Source organism: Aotus nancymaae, unplaced genomic scaffold, assembly GCF_030222135.1.
Source record: "Aotus nancymaae isolate 86718 unplaced genomic scaffold, 86718_ANA_hifiasm-v0.15.2.pri h1tg000028l, whole genome shotgun sequence".
NCBI lineage: Eukaryota > Metazoa > Chordata > Mammalia > Primates > Aotidae > Aotus > Aotus nancymaae.
The window spans coordinates 7,819,272-7,844,341 of NW_026988441.1; the positions used below are offsets into that span (position 1 = coordinate 7,819,272).

Sequence of the window (25,070 nt, forward strand, 5' to 3'; positions counted from 1 at the left end):
CTTCTTCTTTGAAAACTTAAGGAAACCATTATCTCTATGTTTAAAAAAAGACAAACAGCAAAAATAATCCAAATTTAGAACAAAAAAAGGAAGTTACAACAAACAAAACAGATGGCTTTTAATAACCAAAGGGATTTTGTGTGAAATTGCCCAGAAATACATTTGAAAACTCCCATGAAATGTATTCTTCTTCTTCAAAAAAAAGGCTAATGATCTACAAAATGAAAACATTTCAAAAACCACAAAAGATGTTTGGTAAAACTTATCAAAGAATGCTCCTAAGTGGCACCTGGCCCCAATAGACTCACAGGAGGATTTTGCAAACTTTCAAGGCCCAAAGTGGGGTTTAGCCCACGAGGGTTCTTGACTTTGCCCAGGAAATAATTCAAAGGCAGGCACAGGCAAGGTAGAGGAAGACAGCTTTCTTATTTTCTTTCTTTCTTTCTTTTTTTTTTTTGAAAGGGAGTCTCACTCTGTTGCCAAGACTGGAGTGCAGTGGCACAATCTCCACTCACTGCAGCCTCCACCTGGTGGGTTCCAGTTATTCTCCTGCCTCAGCCTCCCGAGTAGCTGGAACTATAGGTGAGTACCACCATGTCTGGCTAAATTTTTTTTTTTTTTTAATAAAGACGGGGTTTCACCATGTTGGTAAGACTGGTCTTGAACTCCCAATCTCAGGTGATCCGCCTGTCTTGGCCTCCAAAGTGCTTGGATTACAGAAGTGAGCCACCACACCTGGCCTTTTTTTTTTTTTTTTTTGAGACAGAGTCTTGTCTCTGCCACCCAGGCTGGAGTGCAGTGGCTTGATCTCAGCTCACTGCAACCTCCACCTCCCAGGTTCAAACGATTCTCCTGCCTCAGGGCTATGATTACAGGTGTGCACCACTACACCTGGCTAATTTTTGTATTTCTAGTAGAGATGGGGGTTTCACCATTTTGGTGAGTCTGGTCTCAAACTCCTGACCTCAGGTGATCCACTTGCCTTGGCCTCTCAAAATACTGGGATTACAGACGTGAGCCATCATGACCAGCCAATTTTTATATTTTTCTTGTTTTCTTTTTTTCTTATTTTTTTCTTTTTATTTTGACACTACAGTGAATGCACAACTTTTATATTTTTAGTAGAAATAGGGATTCACCATGTTGGCCAGGCTGGTCTGGAACTCCTGACTTCATGTGATCCATCCACCTGGGCCTCCCAAAGTTCTGGGACTACAGGCATGAGCCACCACACCTGGTGGAAACAGCTTTGTTCTTGAAGCAGTAGTGTTATAGCTCTGTGACTGCTCATGCAGGGATACCCATAGGCTGTGTGCTGAGAGTAGCTGCTCAGGGTAATTCTACAGTTACATTTATACCTTTTTTTTTCTTCAGACGGAGTCTGGCTCTGTCACCCAGGCTGGAGTGCAGTGGCTCGATCTCGGCTCACTGCAACCACCACCTTCCAGCTTTCAGTGATTCTCTGGCCTCAGCCTCCCGAGTAGCTGGGATTACAGGCACCCACCACCATGCCCAGCTAATTTTGTATTTTTAGCAAAGATAGGGTTTCTACATGTTGGTCAGGCTAGTCTCAAACTCCCAACCTCAGGTGATCCTCCCTCCTTGGCCTCCCAAAGTGCTAGGATAACAGGTGTGAGCCACTGTGCCCAGCCACCTTTTTTTTTTTTTTTTTGAAACAAAGTCTTGCTCGGTCGCCCAGGCTGTAATGATGCAATCTTGGCTCACTGCAACTTCTGCCTCCCAGGTTCAAGCAATTCTCCCGCTTCAGCCTCCCAAGCAGCTGGGATTACAGGCGGGTGCCACCACGCCCAGCTAATTTTTGTATTTTCAATAGAGATGGGGTTTCACCATGTTGGCCAGGCTGGTCTCAAACTCCTGACCTCAGGTGATCTACCCGCCTCGGCTTCCCAAAATCCTGGGATTACAGGTGTGAGCCATCGCGCCCGGCCTAGACCTATTTTTAATTACATGTAGATTAAGGGAAAGTTCATGCAGAAATATCTAGGGAAGGGGTAATAACTTCTGGGTGGTGAGATCATTGCCATAGAAAGGGGCAGTAACTCCTGGGTGTTGCCATGGCACTGCCAAACTGACAGGGTACACTGGTAGGTGTGTCATAGAAAGCTGCTTCGGGCAGGGTGTGGTGGCCCACGCCTGTAATCCCAGCACTTTGGGGGGCCAAGGCGGGCAGATCACCCAAGGTCAGGAGTTCCAGACCAGCGTGGCCATCATGGAAAAACCCCATCTCTACTAAAAAATACAGAAGTTGATCGGGCGTGGTGGTTCACGCCTGTAATCCCAGCACTTTGGGAGGCCGAGGTGGGTGGATCATGAGGTCAAGAGATCAAGACTATCCTGGCCAACACGGTGAAACCCTGTCTCTACTAAAAATACACACACACAAAAAAAATCAGCTGGGTGTGGTGGCGGGCACCTGTATTCCCAGCTACTCCAAAGGTTGAGATAAGAGAATCACTTGAACCCGCGAGGTGGAAGTTGCAGTGAGCCAATATTGCGCCACTGCACTCCAGCCTGGCGACAGAGCAAGACTGCGTCTCAAAGAAAAAATACAAAAGTTAGCTGGGCTTGGTGGCAGGCATCTGTAGTTGCCTGTAGCTATTCAGGAGGCTGTGGCAGGAGAATCACTTGAACCCAGGAGGCGGAGGTTTCAATGAGTCGAGATTGCACCCCACTCTACTCCAGCCTGGGCAACAGAGCAAGACTCTGTCTCAAAAAAAAAAAAAAAAAAAAAAAAAAAAAAAAAGGCTGCGTCTGCCTCCTCCCTGTTTTAGCTAGTCCTCAATTTGGTCAATGTTCAAACCCCACCTCCAGAGTTGAGTCCTGCCTCCTACCTCAAAGGAGCTGTATAAATTGTCCTACCACAAAATTTATTTTACAGATAGCCTTGGTCTTAATTCATGCCTGAGAACTCTGAGTAAAATACCAAGTAAGAAAATATGCAATACCAATGCTTTCTGACCGAGCTCCTCTCTAGCCTGAATTCAATAGCTCCTAACAGGCAGGAATATCGTCACCCCTATTCAGCCTGAAGACGTTACAGAAGATGGGTCTTCCTCCCTTCACAACCCTTAGGATGAAGGGTTCTCTTATAAAAGGGAGGAGGGAAATGTCAGAGGCGTGTGAACCAGAGTGACTCCATCTTGAATAGGAGCTGGGTAAAATAAGGCTGAGGCCTACTGGACTGCTCTTCCAGGAGGCCAGACATTCTAAGTCACAGGATAAGGCCGGGCACAGTGGCTCACGCCTGTATTCCCAGAACTTTGGGAGGTCAAGGTGGGTGGATCACCTGAGGTCAGGAGTTTCAGACCAGCCTGGCCAACATGGTGAAACCCCATCTCTACTAAAAATACAAAAATTAGCCAAGCATGGCGGCAGAAAAAAAAAAAAGAGTCCAGGCGCGGTGGCTCACGCCTGTAATTCTAGCACTTTGGGAGGCCGAGGCGGGCGGATTGCCTGAGCTTAGGAGATCAAGACCAGCCTGGTCAACATGGTGAAACTCGGTCTCTACTAAAACACAAAAAATTAGCCAAGTGTGGCAGTGGGCGCCTGTAGTCCCAGCTACTCAGGAGGCTGAGGCGGGAGAGTTTCTTGAACCCAGGAAGCGGAGGTTGCAATGAGCCGAGACTGCACCACTGCACTCCAGCTGGGGCAGCAGAGCGAGACTCCGTCTCAAAAACAAAAACAAACAGAAAGGAGAAACTCTGTGTAAAGTGCTGTTCTGGAGTAATGACTGCAGACACAGGTGCCACCATATGTATGTCTGTATGTATGTATTTAGCAGCAGGGTCTCACTCTGTCACCTAGGCTGGAGTGCAGTGATGCAGTCGTGGCTGACTGCAGCCTCAACCTCCCAGGCTCAAGCAGTCCTCCCACCCCAGCCTCCCTACTAGATGGCACTACAGGCATGTGCCACCAAACCAGGCTAATTTTTATTTTTATTTTTATTTTTGTAGAAATGGGGTCTTGCTCTGTTGCCCAGGCCAGTCTCAAACTTCCGGCCTCAAGGGATCCTCCCGACTGGGCCTCCCAAAGTGCTGGGATTAGAGGCGTGCACCACCGTGCCTGGCCTACTATGTAATTTAAAAGACCTAAGCGGGTAGAACGCAAGAGTAAATTCCAGAACAGCATTTTGTAACAGACATCTCTGTTTTGATGGCAATGTTCTATAGCTGTGCTGTCCAGTATGGCAGTCACCAGCCACATGTGGCTACTGAGCATTTGAACTATGGCCAGTGTGCCTGAGGAACTAAATTAGAAACATTAATTTATTCTTTTTTTTTTTTTTTTTTTTTTGAGACAGAGTCTCACTCTATTGCCAGGCTGGAGCTCAGTGGTGCAATCTCAGCTCACTGTAACCTCCGCCTCCCAGGTTCAAGCGATTCTCCTGCCTCAGCCTCCCGAGTAGCTGGGATTACAGGCACGCGCCACCACGCCCACCTAATTTTCATTTTTTTTTTTTTTTTGAGATGGAGACTTACTCTGTCACCCAAGCTGACGTGCAGTCAGGTGATCTAGGCTAACTACAAACTCCATCTCCTGGGCTCAAGCAGTCCACCTCTTCAAGGAGGATTGAAGCAGGATGATTCCAGCAACTCCCTCCTGAGTAACTGCGATTACAGGCACGCCCCACCACTTTGTATTTTTTGTAGAGATAGGGTCTCGCTATGCTGCCCAGGCTGGTCTCAAACTCTTGGGCTCATGCAATCCTCCTGCCTCAGCCTCCCAAAGTGCTGAGATTGCAGACGTGAGCCACCACGCCTGGCCAATTGATTCTAATTTGAATCACCATAGATGGTTCTTGCTTGCTAAACTGAACAGCATAGATCAGAAGGGCATTCCAGCCAGTGGCACAGCTTCAGGAAAGGCACAGAGGCATGAAAACATTATATCCCGAAGGGTGTGCATTAGCTTCCCATGGCCACTGTAACAAATTACCCCAAACATACTGACTTAAAACAATACAAATGTATTTTCTTAAAGGTCTGCACATCAGAGGTCTAAAAGTGTCAGCAGGTCTGTGTTGCTTCTGGGAGCTTCAGAGAGAATCTGTTTCCTTGTCTGTTTCAGCTTCTGGAGCTGTCTGCATTTTTTGGCACCTCCTCACGTCACTGTGACATCTGCTTCCGTTGTCACAGCTCCTGCTATTGACCCTGACCCTCCCGCCTCCCTCTTAAAAGGACCCTTGTGATTCCATGGAGCCCACCCAGACGATCCAGGATAACCCCCTCGCTCAAGATCTCTCGCTTAATCTCATCTGCAAAGTCCCTTTTGCCATGGAAAGTCACCTGTTCACAGGTTCAGGGGGTTAGGATGTGGACGTCATCGGGGTCATGATTCTGTCTGCTACAGGGTCTGAGAAGCTAGAGAGTGTGTCCAGGGGTGGAGAGAAGCCTTGAATGCCGAGCTAAGGAGCCTGGACATGGCCTTCCCTTCAAAACAGATCATGACCTGTCAACCTCTCACCACCTCGGCTCTGTTACCCAGATCCAAACGACTATCACCTCCTGCTCGGACCATGGCAGTAGCCTCCTCTCGGGGCTCTTCACTGCCGCCCCCACAGTCTCATCTCCACCAGCAACCAGAGGGAGCCTATTAAAATCTTTTATATTTTTTATATATTTTTTAATTTTTTGAGACACTCTCACTCTGTCACCCAGGCTGGAGTGCAGGGGCGAGATCTCAGCTCACTGCAACCTCCGCCTCCTGAGTTCAAAACGATTCTCCTGCCTCAGCCTCCTGAGTAGCTGGGACTACAGGTGTGCATCACCACACCTGGCTAATTTTTGTATTTTTAGTAGAGACAGAGTTTTGCCATGTTGGCCAGGCTGGTTTTGAACTCCTGATCTCAAGTGATCCACCTGCCTCATCCTCCCAAAGTGCTGGGATTACAGGTGTGAGCCACTGTGCCCGGCCCTATATTCCTTTGTTTATACTCTGTCTTCCTCCAGTAGAATGTCAGCTCCCTGAGGGCAGGATTTGTGTCTGTTTTGGTCACTGCTGTATCTCCAGTGCCTCAAAAGGCCTTGCACATAGCAGGTGCATGATGGATGTCCATTAAATGAAGGAAGGAATAAAATGAAGACAACATTGAGCTCCTGGATCCAGCCATGCTTGAAGCCAATGTCATGAAATGAAATAGGAAGATACACATCCACGGTGTCTCTCCAGCCTACACCTCCATCTCTGAGACCAGGTCATGGCTTGTGGATTTCTTGCTGTCCACACCTTCATCCCTGTCCTGGGACTCCCTCAGGGCCCAGTGACAGGCAGCTGGCAGTGACTGGCGGAGTTGAGCCCTCCCGAAATACAGGAAAAGCATGGGATTGAGGCAGCTGTGAGCGAGGGCAAGGCCCACGACCAGGGGTTCAGCCCGCAGGGCCCTGGCCAGGAGTGCAGAGTTCGGGGCCGCCACGGTGAGCACCAGCCCCAGCAGGTGGTAGGGTGCCCAGCAGACAAAAAACCCCCCCATGACGGCTGTGCCCAGTGGCCAGCGGTATCGAGCTGCCCGGCACAGGAGGGCAACGTGGCAGCTAACCACGGCCATCAGGGGCCCCAGGAAGCCAAAAATAAAGCGGACGGCGGTCACTGCATTCTCGGTGCCCGAGGAACCGCGGTAGTCCACCACACACCACAGCCGGGCCGGGAAGTGCTCCTGGTGCAGCCGGCGGTGGACGGCGGAGGGCACGGTGAGCACCAAGGCCAAAGTCCAGGCCGCCCCACAGGCCACCTGCACCCTGCACGCCCGCTGAGCCATAGACCACCAGGCAGGCCCGAGAGCCAGGAGGCAGAGGTCGGCACTGAGAGCTGCCAGGAGCAGGACGCTGGCATACATGGTCAGCAGGATGACGGACGGCAGCGCCTGACAGCCCAAGGCCCCGTACGGCCAGTGGCCCCCACGGGCAATGGGCACCGCCAGGATGGGCAGAGACAAACAGCACAGCAAATCCGCCACGGCCAGGTGGAGCAACCAGGTGGCACCCACCCTCCGGCGGGCCTCCTTCCCCATCACCCAGGCCACCATGGCGTTGCCCGGCACCCCCACCAGGAAGATAGCGACATACAGCAGGAGCGGGGCGACGCGCAGCGGGTCGATGGTCAGGCAGGCGCCATCCGGGCAGTCCACTGGGAGGTCCGAGAGGTCGCCGTAATCCCCATATTCGTAGCTGACAGAAGCGTTCTCCATCCCGGCTCCTGGTGTCTGGGCAGGAGAGAAACATGATGAAAACTCAAAGGAGGAAACTCCATGTCCCTGGAGAGCTAGGGTGTCCATCAGCCTGGCCCACCAGCACCTTGCAAACTAGAATGTTTCCGCGTAAGAACTCCAGTGTTTTAGAATGTTGGAATTCTCTGTCCGGGCGCGGTGGCTCACACCCGTAATCCGAGCACTTTGGGAGGCTGAGGCGGGCGGATCACCTGAGGTCAGGAATTCGAGACCAGCCTGGCCAATATGGTGAAACGCCATCTCTACTAAAAATACAAAAATTAGCCGATCATGGTGGTGGGCACCTGTAGTCCCAGCTACTCAGGAGGCTGAAGCAGGAGAATCGCTTGAACCCGGAGAGGCGGAGGTTGCAATGATCGCGCCACTAACTCCAGCCTAGGAGACAGAGTGAGACTCCGTCTCAAAAAAAAAAAAAAAAAAAAGGATATTGGAAGTCTAGGCCGAGTGCAGTGGCTCACGCCTGTAATCCTAACACTTTGGGAGGCCAAGACTGGTGGATCACTTGAGGCCAGGAGTTCAAGACCAGGCCAACATGGCAAAACCCCATCTCTACTAAAAATACAAAAATTAGCTGGGTGTGGTGGCGTGTGCCTGTAATCCCAGCTACTTGGGAGGCTGAGAGTTGCTTAAACCTGGGAGGCGGAGGTGGCAGTGAGCTGAGATCACACCACCACACTCCAGCCTGGGCGACAGAGCGAGACTCCTCTCAAAACAAACAAACAAAAAGCAGCTCGGTGGCATCTTGGAATTCTAGAATTTTCCAAAATCCCACATTGGAATATTGGGGCTGGGCATGGTGGCTCAGGCCTGTAATCCCAGCAATTTGAGAGGCCAAGGTGGGAAGATTGCTTGAGGTCAGGAGTTCTAGACCAGCCTGGGCAACACAGGGAGACCCCATGTGTACAAAAAAATATTAAAAACTTAGCCTGGCATGGTCATGCCTGCCTGTAATCTCAGTTACTGGGAAGAAGTGGGAGGACCACTTGAGCCTAGGAGATTGAGTGAGCTTGACTGTACCCCTGCATTCCAGCCAGGATGGCAAGGTGCACTGACCCCACGGGCCACCTGCACCCTGCATACCCGCTGAGCCGTAGACCACCAGGCAGGCCCGAGAGACAGGAGGCAGACGTCAGCACTGAGAGCTGCCAGGAGCAGGACACTGGCATACGTGGTCTGTCTCAGAAAAAAAAGCCGGGTGCGGTGGCGCGTGCCTGTAGTCCCAGCTACTCGGGAGGCTAAGGTTGGAGGATCGCTTGAGCCCAGGAGTTCTGGGCTATAGTGCACTATGCAGATTGGGTGTCCGTGCTAAGTTCAGCATCAATATGGTGACCTCCCGGGAGCAGGGGACCACCAGGTTGCCTAAGGAGGGGTGAACCAGCTCAGGTTGGAAACAGAACAGGTCAAAATTCCCGTGCTGATCAGTAATGGGATTGCACCTGTGAATAGCCACTGCACTCCAGCCTGGGCAACATAGTGAGACCCCATCTCTAAAAAAAAAAAAAAATTTTTTTAATTTTTAAAAAGGAAAAAAAAATTAACAAAATCCAAAATCCACAGTATTTTAGAAGATGATAAATACTATGGAAAAAATATCACACAGGGAAGCTGGCTATGATGGAGTTTTCCAGGCATGGGCAGGGAAGGCTGCTCTGAGGTGGTGACGTTTGCATAAAAATCTGAAGGACCCGTGGGAAAGATGCGTGGAGATCTGGGGGAAGAGCGTTCCAGGCACCAGGAACAGCCAGTGCAAAGGCCCTGAGATGGAAACATGATGGACATTTCCGAGAATGGCAAGGAGGCCAGTATGACTGGAGTGGAATCTGCCAGCAGGAGAGGGTGGGAGGCAACAGCAGGGTCATCGGAGCCGGGCGCGGGGGCTCACGCCTGTAATCCCAGCACTTTGGGAGGCCGAGACAGGTGGATCACCTGAGGTCAGGAGTTCGAGACCAGCCTGGCCAACGTGGTGAAACCCCATCTCTACTAAAAATACAAAAATTGGTGGGTGTGGAGGCAGATGCCTGTAATCCCAGCTCCCCGGGAGCCTGAGGCAGGAGGATCACTTGAACCAGGGAGGCAGAGGTTGCTGTGAGCTGAGATCGCGCCACTGCACTCCAGCCTGGGCAACGGAGCGAGACTCCATCCCAAAAAAAGAAAAAAAAAGAGTTACCAAGGGCCACGGCATGTAGGGCCATGTGGTCAATGCAAAGACTTCGTCATTTATTCCAAATGAGACAGGTGCTATAGGACGGTGCTGAGAAGCGACATAATCTATCATAGCTATATATATATATTTTTTTTTTATTTTATTTTATTTATTTATTTTTTTTGAGACAGAGTTTTGCTCTGCCTCTCAGGCTGGAGTATGGTGGCACAATTTCGGCTCACCACAACCTCCGCCTTCCAGGTTAAAGTGATTCTCCTGCCTCTGCCTCCCGAGTAGCTGGGATTACAGGTGCACCCCAACACACCTGGCTAATTTTTGTATTTTTAGTAGAGACGGGGTTTCACCATGTTGGCCAAGTTGGTCTCAAACTCCTGACCTCAGGTGATCCACCGGCCTCAGCATCCCAAAGTGCTGGGATTATAGGCATGAGCCACCAAGCCCAGCAGTAGGTGAATTTCAAAGTGTGTCAGTTCCGCCACGGAACCCCGTGCCCTAGAGTACTACATCTCCAAATCTCCGGCTCTGGAGAGCTGGCAGGCAGTAGGGCAACAGGCCCTGAGCAGCCCCGGACTCCGTGACTGTGGGTGACACTTGCAGCTGGCCTTGTCAGTTTCCTCATCGGGGAAACAAGAGTCATAGGGGTGAACCTACCTCTCTGGTTTTGGGAGGCCTTGAGGAGTCAAGATCTATCCAGCACATGGTGCACAGCAACGCTCAGGTAGACGAAGCTGTGGGTAGCAGAGGACCCAGGAGTCTCCGCCCTCCCCAACCCCCACAATGTCAGAATGACCCGGCCCTGAGGCTGACTATTATGGGTTGGCTGGCACTGCCCAGGGCTCCAGCTGCTATTGGGGCAACAGGAAGGACAGAGAGGAAGTTGGGACACTCCCCTCCCCTCCCCCACACCAGGTAGCAGTGAACAGGCCAGGCCACTGGTGTGTGTGTTTGAAGCCTGGCATTCCACTTTCAAATTATTTTTATCCCTAGAGCAAAAGGTGTGCAGAATTTAGCGAGGTGCAGTGGCTCACGCCTGTAATTTCAGTACATTGGGAGGCTGAGGAGGAAGGATTGTGTGTGGCCAAGAGTTCAAGGCCAGCCTAGGCAGCATAGTGAGACCCTCCGTCTCCACAAAAAATTTAAAAGCTAGCTGGGCATAGTAGTTCATGCCTGTAATCTCAACATTTTCGAAGACTGGGGTGGAGGATTGTATGAGCCCAGGAGTTCGGGGCTGCAGTTAGCCATGATTGCGCCACTGCACTCTAGCCTGAGCAACAGAGCGAGACTCTGTCCTAAAGAAGGGAAGGGAGGGGAGGGGAGGGGAGGGAAGGGGAGGGGAGGGAAAGAAAATGTACAGCATTTTAAAACTGAAACCCCCCCCTACCTGAGTGCAGTGGTTCACACCTATAATCCCAGCACTCTAGGAGGCCAAGATGGGCAGATCACTTGAGGCCAGCAGTTCGAGACCAGCCTGGGCAACATGGTGAAACCCGATCTCTACTAAAAATACAAAAATCAGCCAGGCATGATAGCAGATGTCTATAATCCCAGCTACTAGGGAGACTGAGGCAGGAGAATCACTTGAACCCCGGAGGTGGAGGTTGCAGTGAGCTGAGATCATGCCCCTGCACTCCAGCCTGGGTGACTAGAGCAAGACTCTGTCTCAAAAACCAACCAAACAGCCGGGCACGGTGGCTCACGCCTGTAATCCCAGCACTTTGGGAGGCCGAGGTGGGTGGATCACGAGGTCAAGAGATCGAGACCATCCTGGTCAACATGGTGAAACCCTATCTCTACTAAAAATACAAAAAAAAATTAGCTGGGCATGGTGGCGTGCCTGTAATCCCAGCTACTCAGGAAGCTGAGGCAGAATTGTCTGAACCCAGGAGGCAGAGGTTGCGGTGAGCCGATATTGCGCCATTGCACTCCAGCCTGGGTAACAAGAGCGAAACTCCGCCTCAAAACAACAACAACAACAACAACAAACAAACAAACAACAAAAATCTCAAATTCCCACCAGCTGTGTGGCCTTGAGCAGGTCACATAACCTATCTGTGCCTCCGTAAAATGCAAATAATAACACACCTATTTTAGGAGGTGCTATAAGAATTCAATGAATTACAAGCATCTGGCTAAGAGCAGCGCTGGTTGTCAGTGGGTTTCACACGTGTGCTAGCCGCTCTTATGGCTGTCCACACGCATCCTCTCACCCTGCAAAGACTCCACCCTACCCAGCCCTTGTTGATTACAATCCAGGAAACTTTCTGTGAATCAAAATTTGCCGAACTGTAAGCCCAAAGCAATGCTATGGGAGATGGTGTTTTCTTAGTAATGTTTTAACCAGGAATGAGAGCTTTCAACACCCATTGTTCCATCTGTTCATCTTTTCCAGTTGATGTGCCCGAGTTCTATTTTCCTGTCTATCTGTACATTCATCCCCACAGCCTCAAAAACAGTCCACTGGCTGCACAAGTCATGCTTATTAACTAAAGGCCATTCAATAACAAATTATAATTTAATGAGAAATTATAGTTATAATCTGACTTCCGAGTTCAAGTGATTCTCCTGCCTCAGCCTCCCAAGTAGCTGGGATTACAGGTACACCCCAACACACCTGGCTAATTTTTATATTTTTAGTAGACACAGGGTTTCACCATATTAGCCAGGCTGCTCTCAAACTCCTGACATCAGGTGATCCACCTGCTTCGGCCTCCCAAAGTGCTGGGATTACAGGCGTGAGCCACCATGCCCGGCAGTAGGTAAATTTCAAAGTGTGTCAGTCCCGCCGTGAAACCCATTATTTATTCAATAATGAGAAACAGGGCTGGTGCAGCTCCCACCTGTAATCATAACACTTTGGGAGTCCTAGGCAGACAGATCACTTAAGACCAGGAGTTCAAGGGTAGGCTGGTCAACATGGTGAAGCCCCATCTCTACTAAAAATGTTTTCAAAAATTAGCCAGGTATGGTGGCAGGTGCCTGTTATCCCAGCTACTCAGGAGTCGGAGGCAGGAGAATCCCTTGAACCTAGAGTTTGCAGTGAGCTGAGATCATACCACTGCACTCCAGCCTGGGTAACAGAGTGAGACTCCATCTCCAAAAAAAAGAAAAATCGGATTTGGCTTAGATGATTTCGTCTTACTATAGGGTAATGTAAATATTCTGAACACATTTGAGGTAGGCTATGCCTGTGAGGTCAAGGCTGTAGTGAGCCAAAATCACGCCACTGCATTCCAGCCTGGACAACGGAGTGAGACCCTGTCTCAAAAAAAAAAAAAAAATGGCCGGGTGCGGTGGCTCATGCCCATAATCCCAGCACTTTGGGAGGCCAAAGAGGGCAGATCAAGAGGTGAGGAAATGGAGACCATCCTGGCTAACATGGTGAAAACCCATCTCTACTAAAAATATAAAAAATTAGCTGAGCATCGTGGCACGCACCTGTAGTCCCAGCTACTTGGGAGGCTGAGGCAGGAGAATCGCTTGAACCCGGGAGGCAGAGGTTGCAGTGAGCCAAGATCGCGCCAGTGCACTCCAGCCTGGGTGACAGACCAAGACTCCATCTCAAAAAAAAAAAAAAGGTGGGCTATGGTGTTCGGTAGGCTAGGTGTATTAAATGCAATTTGACTTACGACATTTTCAACTTACGATGGGGTTTTTGTTTTTTGTTTTGTTTTGTTTTTGTTTTTGTCTGGAGACCAGGTCTCGTTCAGTCTCCCAGGCTGAGTTCAGTGGTGCAATCTCGGCTCACCGCAACCTCTGCCTCCCAGACTCAAGTGATCCTCCTGCCTCAGCCTCCTGAGTAGCTGGGACTGCACACCATCGCACGCCATCATGCCCAGCTAATTTTTTATTTTTGTAGAGATGGGTCTCACTATGTTGCCCAGGCTGGTCTTGAACTCTTAGGCTTGAGCAATCCTCCCACCTCGGCCTCCCAAAGTGCTGCAATTATAGGCATGAGCCACTGTGCCTTATGATGAGCTGATGGAGAAATGAACCCGTCGTAAGTCAAAGAACATCTGTACTTACATCTGGATTATAAAGCATAGCTACCATTCTTATTATTTCATAATAATTAAAATCATCAATGGCTTTTATTGAGCACCTATCATCAACAGGATATAGCCCTCATCACAAACCCTTGAGGCCTGTGGGAAGCAGAGAAGTTCCTTTTTCAAGTTTCCTTTCTTGTTAAAGAATAAGTGTGCTAATAACTTTGTTAAGCCCTATCCTATGTGGCTGTTAGACATGCCACGCTTACAGGCACGTAGTACATTCTATGTCCTTGTTCTTTAGCCAAGATATCTGTGCTGGACGTGCTCACAGGCATGTCCCAGCTCTCCATTGCTTTTACCTGTTGAGAAAAGTTTTAAGTTATTAGCCAATCGGGTTTTAGTTTAGATTGTGAGGTCTGGCTCCAGCCAATGGAGATCAGACACAGCAGTGATGACGACCCCAAATGCAAATGCATAAGGGAGAAGCTGTTCTGCTTTCCTTTATTCATTGTACTCTCGTGGCAAGATGGCTAGTGAGGGTACCCTTCCTGCAGTCCAGGAAGTAAAAATCGCGTTGCTGCTGGGCCAGGCGCGGTGGCTCACGCCTGTAATCCCAGCACTTTGGGAGGCCAAGGCGGGTGGATCACGAGGTCAAGAGATCGAGACCATCCTGGTCAACATGGTGAAACCCCATCTCTACTAAAAATACAAAAAATTAGCTGGGCGTGGTGGCGCGTGCCTGTAATCCCAGCTACTCAGGAGGCTGAGGCAGGAGAATTGCTTGAACCCAGGAGGTGGAGGTTGCGGTGAGCCGAGATCGCGCCATTGCACTCCAGCCTGGGTAACAAGAGCAAAACTCCGTCTCAAAAAAAAAAAAAAAAAAAAAATTGCGTTGCTGAAAGATCCTTTATCTCAGTGCTGATTTTTCTTTGCAGCACCGAGGATCTATTTCCAGCATCTGTTTCCAACAAGGTCAATATTATCATCCTCATTTCCCAGAACATCAGCCCCTTCCAGCCTTGGGTACTGCTGTGTCCCCGGCATCCGGGACAGAACCCGGTGCACAGCACAGGCAACGTCAATATTTGGTAAATGAAAGAATAAAAGAGTAAACTGAGGCGCGGAGTGACTAAGTGGTCACTTATGTTTCATTTTGTTTCTTTTTTTTTTTTTTTTGAGATGGAGTTTCGCTCTGTTCTCACTCTGTCATCAGACTAGAGTTCAGTGGCGTGATCTCGGCTCACCGCAACCTCCGTCTCTTGGATTCAAGAGATTCTCCTGCCTCAGCCTCCCGAGGAGCTGGGACTACAGGTGCCTGCCACCATACCCAGATAATTTTTGTATTTTTAGTAGAGACAGGGTTTCACCATGTTGGCCAGGCTGGTCTCAATCTCTTGACCTCGTGATCCGCCTGCCTGGGCCTCCCAAAGTGCTGGGATTACAGGCATGAGCCACTGCTCCCGGTTGGGTTTCTTTTGTTGTGACTGTGTCTTGGTGCATGCCTGTCTGTGGATCCAGTCTTGCTGGATCGTCCGCTCTGGAAAACCCTGGAGCAGAATCAAAGAAGGCTGAACATCCTTTCTCCCTGACCATCCATCTTCGAGGATTCCTCCTTCGCGACCTGGCCATCCGCCTCCCTCCCGGGAAAGCACACATATCCTCACCAGAACACATGTGCCAGAATGTTCACAGCAGCCAGGATGGAAAACCGCTCAAGAAGCCACCCACAGCGGAGTGGATGAACACATCATGGGATGTTCACACTGCGGGATATTCTACACGATGAGAATGAGCAGACCCACACAAGAATGTGGACGGAATTTATGATAGAACATTGAGGGGCCCAGGGGCAGTGGCTCATGCCTGTAATCCCAGCACTTTGAGAGGCCGAGGTGGGAGGATCACCTGAGATCAGAAGTTAGAGAATAACCTGTCCAACATGGTGAATTCCTGTCTCTACTAAAAATTCCCCAAAAAATTATGGCCAGGCATGGTGGCTCACACCTGTAATCCCAGCAGTTTGGGAGGCCAAGGTAGGTGAATCACCTGAAATCAAAAGTTGGAGACCAGCCTGGCCAACATGGTGAAATTCCTTCTCCACTAAAAATACAAAAATTACCTGGGCATGGTGGCACACACCTGTAATCCCAGCTACTCAGGAGGCTGAGGCAGGAGAATTGCTTGAACCTGGGAGGTGGAGGTTGCAATGAGCCAAGATCGCACCACTGCACTCTAACCTAGGCAACAGAGCAAGACCCTGCTGAAAGAGAGAGAGAGAGAGAAAGAAAGAAAGAGAAAAAGAAAAGCTGTAGCATGCCTAGCGAGCGAGCCCTTTCACTCAGTGATGTGAGCCTGGTAGATTTGCCTGAAGCTACAGGAATTCCTGTGGGTTTCACAGAGGCTGTTTCCTGCATACCTGTGTGTGAAAAAACATTTGGATCCTTTGACCAGAACTTTGCTACTGGGCTGCCCAAGTTAATTCCAAGAGTCCAGGACTCTGATGTGCATTCCAATGTGGCCGTAATAAGACTTCCCTTCCCAAATTCTACTTCTGCTTCCCAGGTTCTGAAAGTCACGGTTCCAAGAAGCCAACATCATACAATCCCTCCCTCTTCCTCCTTCTTGCCCTGGTTGCCTCCATCCTTACCGTCTCTTCCAAGAGGGTCCCCTCGAGGGTCAAATGCCACTTGGGAGCACAATCCGGGCCCACGGCCAGCACCTAGGAGGTCTGGGGTCTCTCCCCGCCGGGTCTGGCAGCTGGTAGAGTCCTGGAAATCCGTCCTGTCTGCCAGGGCTCCTATGGGACGCTTCTGAGCACTGCCACCTCACTGGTCCCAGCTAACCTTTATAAGGAGTAAAATAAATAGGAGTGGCCTTGTCTCACTCCCAGGGCGTGTTTGTCCTGTCTTCCCATGAGTCACAGAACCCAAAATTACTGGGCAGCTGGCAAGGCCGGAGAGGGCTTCGATGGGTGGAGGGCTGGTCCCATGTCCCCAACCCTAGTCTGGAAGTCCCAGCTTCCTGGAAGCCAGACCTGCGTGTGGCTTGCTTGTCAAGGCCTTAGAGGTCGTAGCCTGGATTCTGTCTCGCCACAACATGCCAACTGCCCCCAGCCGCCTCCAGGCCTCCAGTTTTGTGCCCAACCCCTCCCTTCCGCAGCCTTGGGACAGATAAACATCCCTCCCTCCTAGTCAGCTCTGAGGAACACAGCCCAGGATTACATTCTCCACGCAAACACCACAGCAGCCAAGCGCAGGGCCCAGGGCTTCAGCGGCAGGCAAAGCACAGACAAGTCCTGACTCCTTCCTTGGGCCTCATCTATAAAATGGGAAGATGTTGCTGGCCATAGTGATTCTTTACTTTTCTTCTTTTTTTTCTTTTTTTTTCTTTTGAGACAGAGTCTCACTCTGTCGCCCAGGCTGGAGTGCAATGGTGCAATCTCAGCTCACCACAACCTCCACCTCCTGGGTTCGAGCAATTCTCCTGCCTCAACCTCCTGAGTAACTGGGGTTATAGGCACATGCCACCACGCCTGGCTAATTTTTGTATTTTTAGTAGAGACGGGGTTTCACCATCTTAGCCAGGCTGGTCTTGAACTCCTGACCATGTGATCCACACACCTCGGCCTCCCAAAGTGCTGGGATTACAGGTGTGAGCCTCTGTGCCTGGCCGATTTTTTACTTTTTTTTTAGAGATGGAGTCTCGCTCTGCCACCCAGGCTGGAGTACAGTGACAAGATCATGACTCACTACAGCCTCAAACTCCTAGGCTCAAGTGATTCTCCCACCTCAGCCTCCCAAGTAGCTGGAACTACAGGCCTGCATCAATACACATGGCTAATTTTTAAAATTTTTTTGTAGAGGTGGGGTCTTGCTGTGTTGCCCAGCCTAAAGCAATCCTCACACTCAAGCTCCCAAAGTCCTGGGATTACAGAAGTGAGCCAACCCGCCCAGCCATCATAGCAATTCTTTTTCTCTCTTTTTTTTTTTCTTTTGAGATGGAATCTGAGTCTGTCGCCGAGGCTGCCAGGCTGGAGTGCAGTGGCACAATCTCAGCTCACTGCAATCTCTACCTCCCATGTTCAAGTGATTCTTCTGCCTCAGCCTCCCAAATAGCTGGGATTACAGATGCGCACCACCACACCCAGCTAATTTTTGTATTTGTAGTAGAGACGGGGTTTCACCATGTTGGCCAGGATGGTCTTGATTGCCTGACATCATGATCCACCGGCCTGGGCCTCCCAAGTGCTGGGATTACAGGTGTGAGCCACCGCGCCGGCCATCATAGCAATTCTTCACCTCTTCCAGCATACCACAGTGGCTGAAAACAAAAACTCGAGAGCCAGAATGATAAGATTCACATTCCAGGTTCACACACCCTCATCAAAGTTCAGGGCCTCAACCCCCTCATCTGTGCAGCGATGGTGACTATGAGCATTGGAGAATTTTTTTTTTTTTTTGAGACAGAGTTTCGCTCTGTCACCAGTCGCCTGGCTGGAGTGCAGTGGCACGATCTCGGCTCACTGCAACCTCCGCCTCCCGGGTTCAAGCAATTCTCCTGCCTCAGCCTCCCAAGTAGCTGGGACTACAGGCGTGCGCCACCATGCCCAGCTAATTTTTGTATTTTTAGTAGAGACGGGGTTTCACCATGTTGGCCAGGATGGTCTCGATCTCTTGACCTCGTGATCCGCCCACCTCGGCCTCCCAAAGTGCTGAGATTACAGGCCTGAGCCACTACGCTCGGCGCATTGGGTAAATTTAAAATGCACAGAACCAGCCGGCATGATAGCTCACACCTGTAATCCCAGCACTTTGGGAGGCTGAGGCGGGAGGATCACATGAAGTCAGGAGTTTGAGACCAGCTTGGACAACATGGTGAAAACCTGTCTCTACTAAAAATACAGAAATTAGCCAGGTCTGGTGGTGGATGCCTATAATCCCAGCTACTCAGGAGGCTGAGGCAGGTGAATCACTTGAACCAGGACGCAGAGGCTGCAGTGAGCCGAGATCGTGCCATTGCACTCCAGCCCGCATGACAGAGTCAGACTCTGTCTCAAAACATAAAAATAAAAATAAATTAAAAAAACACACAGAACTATGCCTGGGCTGGGCATGGTGGCTCATAGCTGTAATTCCAGTACTTTGGGAGGTGGAGGCAGGTGGATCACTTGAAGTCAGGCGTTCAAGACCAGCCTGGACAGCAGAGCAGAACACCATCCCTACTAAAAATACAAAAAGTAGCCGGGCATGGTGGTGCATGCCTATAATCCCAGCTACTTGGGAGGCTGAGACGAGAATCACTTGAACCCGGAAGGCGGAGCTTGCAGTGAGCCCAGGTCTTGTCATTGCACTCCAGCTTGGACAACAGAGTGAGACTCTGTCTCAAAAAAAAAAAAACCCCAGAACAGTGTCTGACACATAGTGTATACAGGTGCATGATTGTTAACAACAGCAACCAAGGCTAGGCTATAAATGCCTTTTTTTTTTTTTCCTGAGATGGAGTTTTGCTCTTGGTGCCCAGGCTAGAGTGCAGTGGTGAGATCTCAGCCCACCACAACCTCCGCCTCCTGGGTTCAAGAAATTCTCTTGCCCCAGCCTCCTGAGTAGCTGGGATTACAGGCATGCGCCCCCAGGCCTGGCTAATTTTGTATTTTCAGTAGAGACGGGGTTTCTCCATATTGGTCAGGCTGGTCTCAAACTCCCAACCTCAGTTGATCCGGCTGCCTCGACCTCCCAAAGCGCTGGGATTACGGCTGTGAGCCACCGTGCTCGGCCTACTATGAAATCTTAACGCGCACACACCATGCAGGCCTTAGCAAGAGGAAGTGGCTCCAGCCCCAGCCTTGGAACCTCTTTCTTCAGCAGTTCTTTTAGTTTGTGGTTTTTTCTGTGCGTGCTTTAGGGATTCAAGGGATACATTTACATATTTCTTTTGTTATTGTTTTAGAGAATGTAATCGCTTTGCTAGAGGAAGCTGTTCCTGACACAGGAGGCTGGGACTTACCGTCTGACCCAGGGCGTCCTCCACTTTGTTTCCCTCTGTAGGTGACCCTGCGTTGGCCGACCCTCACCCCGGACCCTCAGAGAGAAAAACATCCCCTCAGTCCCCTCCCCCTCTCTCTGTCCTCAGAGAACCCCTCCTCTCCCACATCCTGCCAGCCCCAACCCCCTGTGGGAACCGGTCCGGCCAGAAGAGATTAAGGGGAAAGAAACCGAGGCGGAACCTTCCCTTTTTCAGCTCAAACTTTTTTTTTTTTGGAGACAGAGTCTTGCTCTGTCGCCAGGCGCCAGGCTGGAGTGCAGTGGTGCAATCTCAGCTCACTGCAACTCCGCCTGGGCAACACAGAGAGACCCTGACTCTCAAAAATAATTTAAAATTAAAAAGAAAAAAAATTTTTTAAGTGTCTTAGATTGGAGTCTGAGTGCAGTGGCTTACTTCTATAATCCCAGCACTTTGGGAGGCCAAGGCGGGCAGATCACAAGGTCAAGAGAACCAGACCATCCTGGTCAACATGGTGAAACCCCGTCTCTACTAATACAAAAAATTAGCTGGGCACGGTGGCGCGTGCCTGTAATCCCAGGTACTCAGGAGGCTGAGGCAGGAGAATCATTTGAACCTGGGAGGCGGAGGTTGCAATGAGCCGAGATCGTGCCACCGCACTCCCGCCTGGGCAACAGAGCAGGACTCCGTCTCAAAAAAGCAAAAACTAGTCTTAGATTTGGGAAGGCAAAGATTTTCTGGTGTCCTGGAGCTGAGGGCTATCCCTTGGGAGTCTGGGGGTTGCTATGGGCCAAGGACAGGGTCTCTGCAGACCTCGGAAGGCAAGAGGGGCGTCAGCGTGTATGCGGAGGGGGAATTCTCTCTCAGCCACCCTGTGAAAAGCCAAGCACCATCCCAACTCACCAGCATTTTCCTCCTGGGAGATACTTTGAATGAGAACATCCTACAAGATTTTTTCTTTTTCTTTCTTTCTTCGTGTGTGTGTGTGTGTGTGTGTGTGTGTGTGAGAGAGAGAGAGAGAGAGAGAGAGAGAGAGAGAGAGAGAGAGAGAGAGAGAGAGAGAGAGAGAGAGAGAGAGAGACAGTCTTGCTCTGTCATCCAAGCTGGAGTACAATGGCGCGATCTCAGCTCACTGCAACTTCCGCCTCCCAGGTTCAAACAATTCTCCTGCCTCAGTCTCTTGAGTAGCTGGGATTACAGTCACCTGCCACCACAGGTGGCTAATTTTTGCATTTGTAGTAGAGACAGGGTTTCACCTTGTTGGCCAGGCTTGTCTCGAACTCCTTACCTGAAATGATCCACCTGCCTCAGCCTCCCAAAGTGCTGGGATTACAGGTGTGAGCCACCGCACCCAGCCATCCTAGAAGGTTCTTAAGTCAATCTATATGAAATTGTCATTTTTCTAGGTCAAAAAGGTTGAATTTCTTTTATTTTTCTTTCTTTTATTTTTTTTTCCCAAAAGAGACAGGGGTTGGCCAGGCGCGGTGGCTCACGCCTGTAATCCCAGCATTTTGGGAGGCCGAGGCGGGCAGATCACAAGGTCGAGAGATTAAGACCATCCTGGCCAACATGGCGAAACCCTGTCTCCACTAAAAATACAAAAATTAACTGGGCATGGTGGTGCATGCCTGTAATCCCAGCTACTCAGGAGACTGAGGCAGGAGAATCACTTGAACCTGGGAGGTGGAGGTTGCAGTGAGCCAAGATTGTGCCATTGCACTCCAGTCTAGCAACAGAGCGAGATTCAGTCTCAAAAAAAAAAAAAGAAGAAGAAGAGAGAGACAGGGGTTTCACTATGTTGCCCAGGCTGGTCTTGAACTCCTGGTCTCAAGCAATCTTCCCACCTTGGCCTCCAAACGTGCTGAGATTACAGTCATCAGCTACCATGTCAGGCCAAAAGGTCAAATTTCAGCAGATTGTAGAGTTCGAATGCACATTGGTGGTCTCCAGGGGTTGAGCGGGTAGAGAATTGGGAGTGACTGCCTGATGGGTACTGGGTTTCCTTTTGGGGAGAATGTTCTAGAATAAGATATTGGTAATGGACACACAACACTGTGAATGCATGAAATGGCACTAATGGTAAATTTTATGTCATATACATTTTACTACAATTTTTCTTTTACTTTTTTTCTTTTCTTGAGACAAAGTGTCACTCTGTCACCCAGGCTGGAGTACAGTGGCGTGACCTCAGCTGACTGCAGCCTCCGCTGCCCTCACCGCCCCAGGCTCAAGCAATCCTCCTGCCTCAGTCTCCGGAGTACCTGGGACTAAGGCACATGCCGCCACACCCAGCTTTTTTTTTTTTTTTTTTTTTTTTGAGACGGAGTTTTGCTCTTGTTACCCAGGCTGGAGTGCAATGGCGCAATCTCGGCTTACTGCAACCTCCGCCTCCTGGGTTCAGGCAATTCTCCTGCCTCAGCCTCCTGAATAGCTGAGATTACAGGCACGCGCCACCATGCCCAGCTAATTCTTGTATTAGTAGAGACAGGGTTTCACCATGTTGACCAGGATGGTCTCGATCTCTTGACCTCGTGATCCACCTGCCTCGGCCTGCCAAAGGGCTGGGATTATAGGCTTGAGCCACCGCGCCAGGACTTTTTTTTTTTTAAAGACAGGGTTTCACCATGTTGGCCAGGCTAGTCTTGAACTCCTGACCTCAGGTGATCCGCCTGCCTCGGCCTCCCCCTGAGATTACAGGCGTGAGCCACCACGCCTGGCCTTTTTTTTTTTTAAATCAAGACAGGGTATCACTATGTTGCCCAGGCTGGTCTCGAATTCCTGGGCTCACACGATCCTCCCACCTCACCTCTCAAAGTGTTGGGATTATAGACGTGAGCCACTGTGCCATGGCACCACAGTTTTTCAAAAGCAACAAATAAATAAATCATTACACACACCCCACCCCAAAATAGACTGAATTTTGGCAATTTTGTAGGGTTCAACCTAATGAAATTACCAGGGGCTTGACAGAATGAGTAAGATGGGGGAGACCACAGACCGTATTCTCTTTTGAACTATATAATATAAAACAAAATATATGTGATATTTGATGCATAGGAGAGAATGTCTTAACATATGTAAGTCATAAAACTTAATTACAGCCAGGCGAGGTGGCTCACGCCTGTAATCCCAACACTTTAGGAGGCCGAGGCGGGCAGATCACGAGGTCAAGAGATGAAAACCATCTTGGCCAACATGGTGAAACCCAGTCTCTACTAAAAATACCGTGGTGGTGTGCACCTGTGATCCCAGCTACTCGGGAGGCTGCAGTGAGCTGAGATGGCGCCACTGCACTCCAGCCTGGCGTGCTTCCTTCAATTACCTCCCCCTGGGTCCCTCCCACAACACATGGGAATTCTGGGAGATACGATTCAAGTTGCGATTTAGCTGGGGAGACAGCCAAACCATATCACAGTATTTCTGCTTTGATTGTGTGGTGTGCATGTGCATGGATTATCCAGAAATAGTGTGCAGACCAGTCAGGTGCAGTGGCTCACGCCTGTAATCCCAGCAGTTTGGGAGGCTGAGGCTGACAGATCACTTGAGGTCAGGAGTTCGAGACAAGCCTGGCCAACATGGTGAAACCCTGTCTCTACTAAAAATACAAAAAAATTAGACTACAGGTGTGGTGGCGCACACCTGTAGTCCCAGTTACTTGGGAGGCTGAGGAAGGAGAATCGCTTGAATCCGGGAGGCAGAGGTTGCAGAGAGCCAAGATCACACCATGTACTCCAGCCTGGCGACAGGGCGAGACTCCATCTAAAAAAAAAATAGTGTACAGACCAATGCCGTCCAACAGAAATCCGATGTGGGCCACATGTGTATCTTTGTTTTCTAGTAGCGACATTAAATAAGTAAAAAGAAATAGGTGAAATACTTACTAATATAATACAATCATATGTTATATTAAGAACAGTGAGGCGGTGGCTGACATCTGTAATCCCAGCCCTTTGGGAGGCCAGTCTGGGCAAAGTAGTGAGACCCCCATCTTCAAAAAAAATTAGTCTGAGCGTGGTGGCTCACGCCTGTAATCCCAGCACTTTGGGAGGCTGAGCTGGGCAGATCACCTGAAGCCAGGAATTCAAAATCAGCTTGGCCAACATGGTGAAACTCCATCTCTACTAAAAATACAAAAATTAGCCAGACACAATGATGCATACCTGTAGCCCCAGCTACTCAGGAGGCTGAGGCATGAGAATCACTTGAACCTGAGAAGCAGAGGTTGCAGTCAGCTATGATCGTGCCACGGCACTCCAGCCTGGGCAACAGAGTGAGACTCTATCTCAAAAAAAATTTTGTTTTAATTAAAAAAATTAGCCAGTGTGGTGGTGGTGCCTGTGGTCCCAGCTACTCAGGAGGCTGAGGCTGGAGGATCGCTTGAGCACAGGACTTTGAGGCTGCAGTGAGCCGTGATCGAGCCACTGCACTCCAGCTAGGGTGACAGAGCAAGACCCTGGCTCCAAACAGACAAACAAAAAATTGTCTGAGCATCTAGGAGGACAGAAGCTGCCAGCTCTTGAGCTTGTGGAAGCAGCCGTGCGTGGTGTCTTTGCCTGCTTGGGAGTAGCTGTTGGTACCTGGGACAAGATCCTCTCGGTAACTTGTCCTCATTGGTGCAGATTCCCCCGGCATCGAGGTCACAGGGAAGGACCTGAGTCTCAGCTGCCTTCAGCTCCCGGGGGTGGGCTCCTGGCAGCCCCCTCCCCAAAAAAACAACATCAGTCTCCTGGCCTCCTAGCCTCCTCCTGCCTGCTCGGGCCTCTTCCCTGACTGCCCCTGACCTGGATGGTTTTCCTGCGCCTCTCTGCTGGCCCCTTCTCTTTGTCCTTTTCAGACAGAGTTTTTTCCCGTTCGACATCAGCATTCCTGAGCTGAGTGTCCAATTCACTTGGTGCGCACACTCCTGCAGCTCCACCCAAAACCTTCGGCATCTCTTTCCACACCTGGCCTCCCCACCCCCTCACCACACCCAGACTGACCTCCGCGGTCTCCCTCAGACCTCTTTCTCCCCTTCCCTCCCAACTCTAAAGATGACCCCGTGGTCCACCCAGTCACCCAGGCCTGAGCCTGGGACCCATCCTGAATGCTACCTCCCTCCCACCCCACGCCCTGCCTGACCCAATGCCCTCCATCCTCTCCCATCTGAGTCTTTGCCTTGCCCCTTCCCTGATCTCCTGGCTGCCCAGTCTGTTTTTTCCAGACCATCTCTGCCTCCATTCTACCTTCCTTCAGTGGCTACCTCCTCCAGGAAGACCTCCCTGACTTCCTCCTCTGCCTCCCCAACCCCTACATTCCATCTATATTCCCAGTCATCCTGCAGCTTTCCTGGCTTCAGAAGTGAGTTGCAGGCAGTGAGTATTTTCTCCCCACCTTGTTTTGGGAAGGAGATAGTGTCTCAAGAGCTGGGCCCCACAGTGGTCTTCTAGATCCAGCTGGAGGCCAGCGAGTGGGATCCAGGTGGAGGCCAGCGAGTGGGATCCAGGTGGTAGCCTTTCCAAGACAGCCCCGGTCTCGTGTTGACCAGCCTTGCCCGGGAGGGAAGTGGGCTGCAGGCGCAGACGATTGCCAAATCTGTAGCTTGGGGAATCTGCTGGATCATCAAGTTCCGAAGGGGAAGTGGTAGGGAAGGGAAGTGAATGATGGGCTTGGCTGAGTCTGGCTGTGTCCCCTTTCC

At 50.3% G+C, this 25,070-nt stretch overlaps 2 protein-coding genes across 3 annotated transcripts in view; both read right to left on the reverse strand.

Annotated features, from left to right (window-relative positions):
- DHX34 (DExH-box helicase 34) overlaps positions 1–7,167 on the reverse strand; it is a 44,905-nt gene extending 37,738 nt beyond the window's left edge. Inside the window, exon 1 of the mRNA XM_012446700.2 lies at positions 7,083–7,167. The gene's annotated coding sequence lies outside the window, so the exon portion shown is untranslated. The remainder of the gene's footprint in view (positions 1–7,082) is intronic.
- C5AR2 (complement C5a receptor 2) lies at positions 4,972–23,711 on the reverse strand. Of its 2 annotated transcripts, XM_012446708.2 has the most exons (3): positions 20,300–23,711; positions 16,044–16,714; positions 4,972–7,219 (listed from the first exon to the last, which is right to left on the reverse strand). In XM_012446708.2, exon 3 carries the CDS (start codon positions 7,202–7,204, stop codon positions 6,191–6,193), a length of 1,014 nt encoding a protein of 337 aa, XP_012302131.2. In that variant the 5' UTR covers positions 7,205–7,219; positions 16,044–16,714; positions 20,300–23,711; the 3' UTR covers positions 4,972–6,190. The 2 variants fall into 2 exon arrangements, with proteins under 2 accessions (XP_012302131.2, XP_012302130.2); XM_012446707.2 differs by lacking the exons at positions 16,044–16,714; positions 20,300–23,711 and adding an exon at positions 10,059–10,680.
- Positions 23,712–25,070: the final 1,359 nt, after the last annotated feature.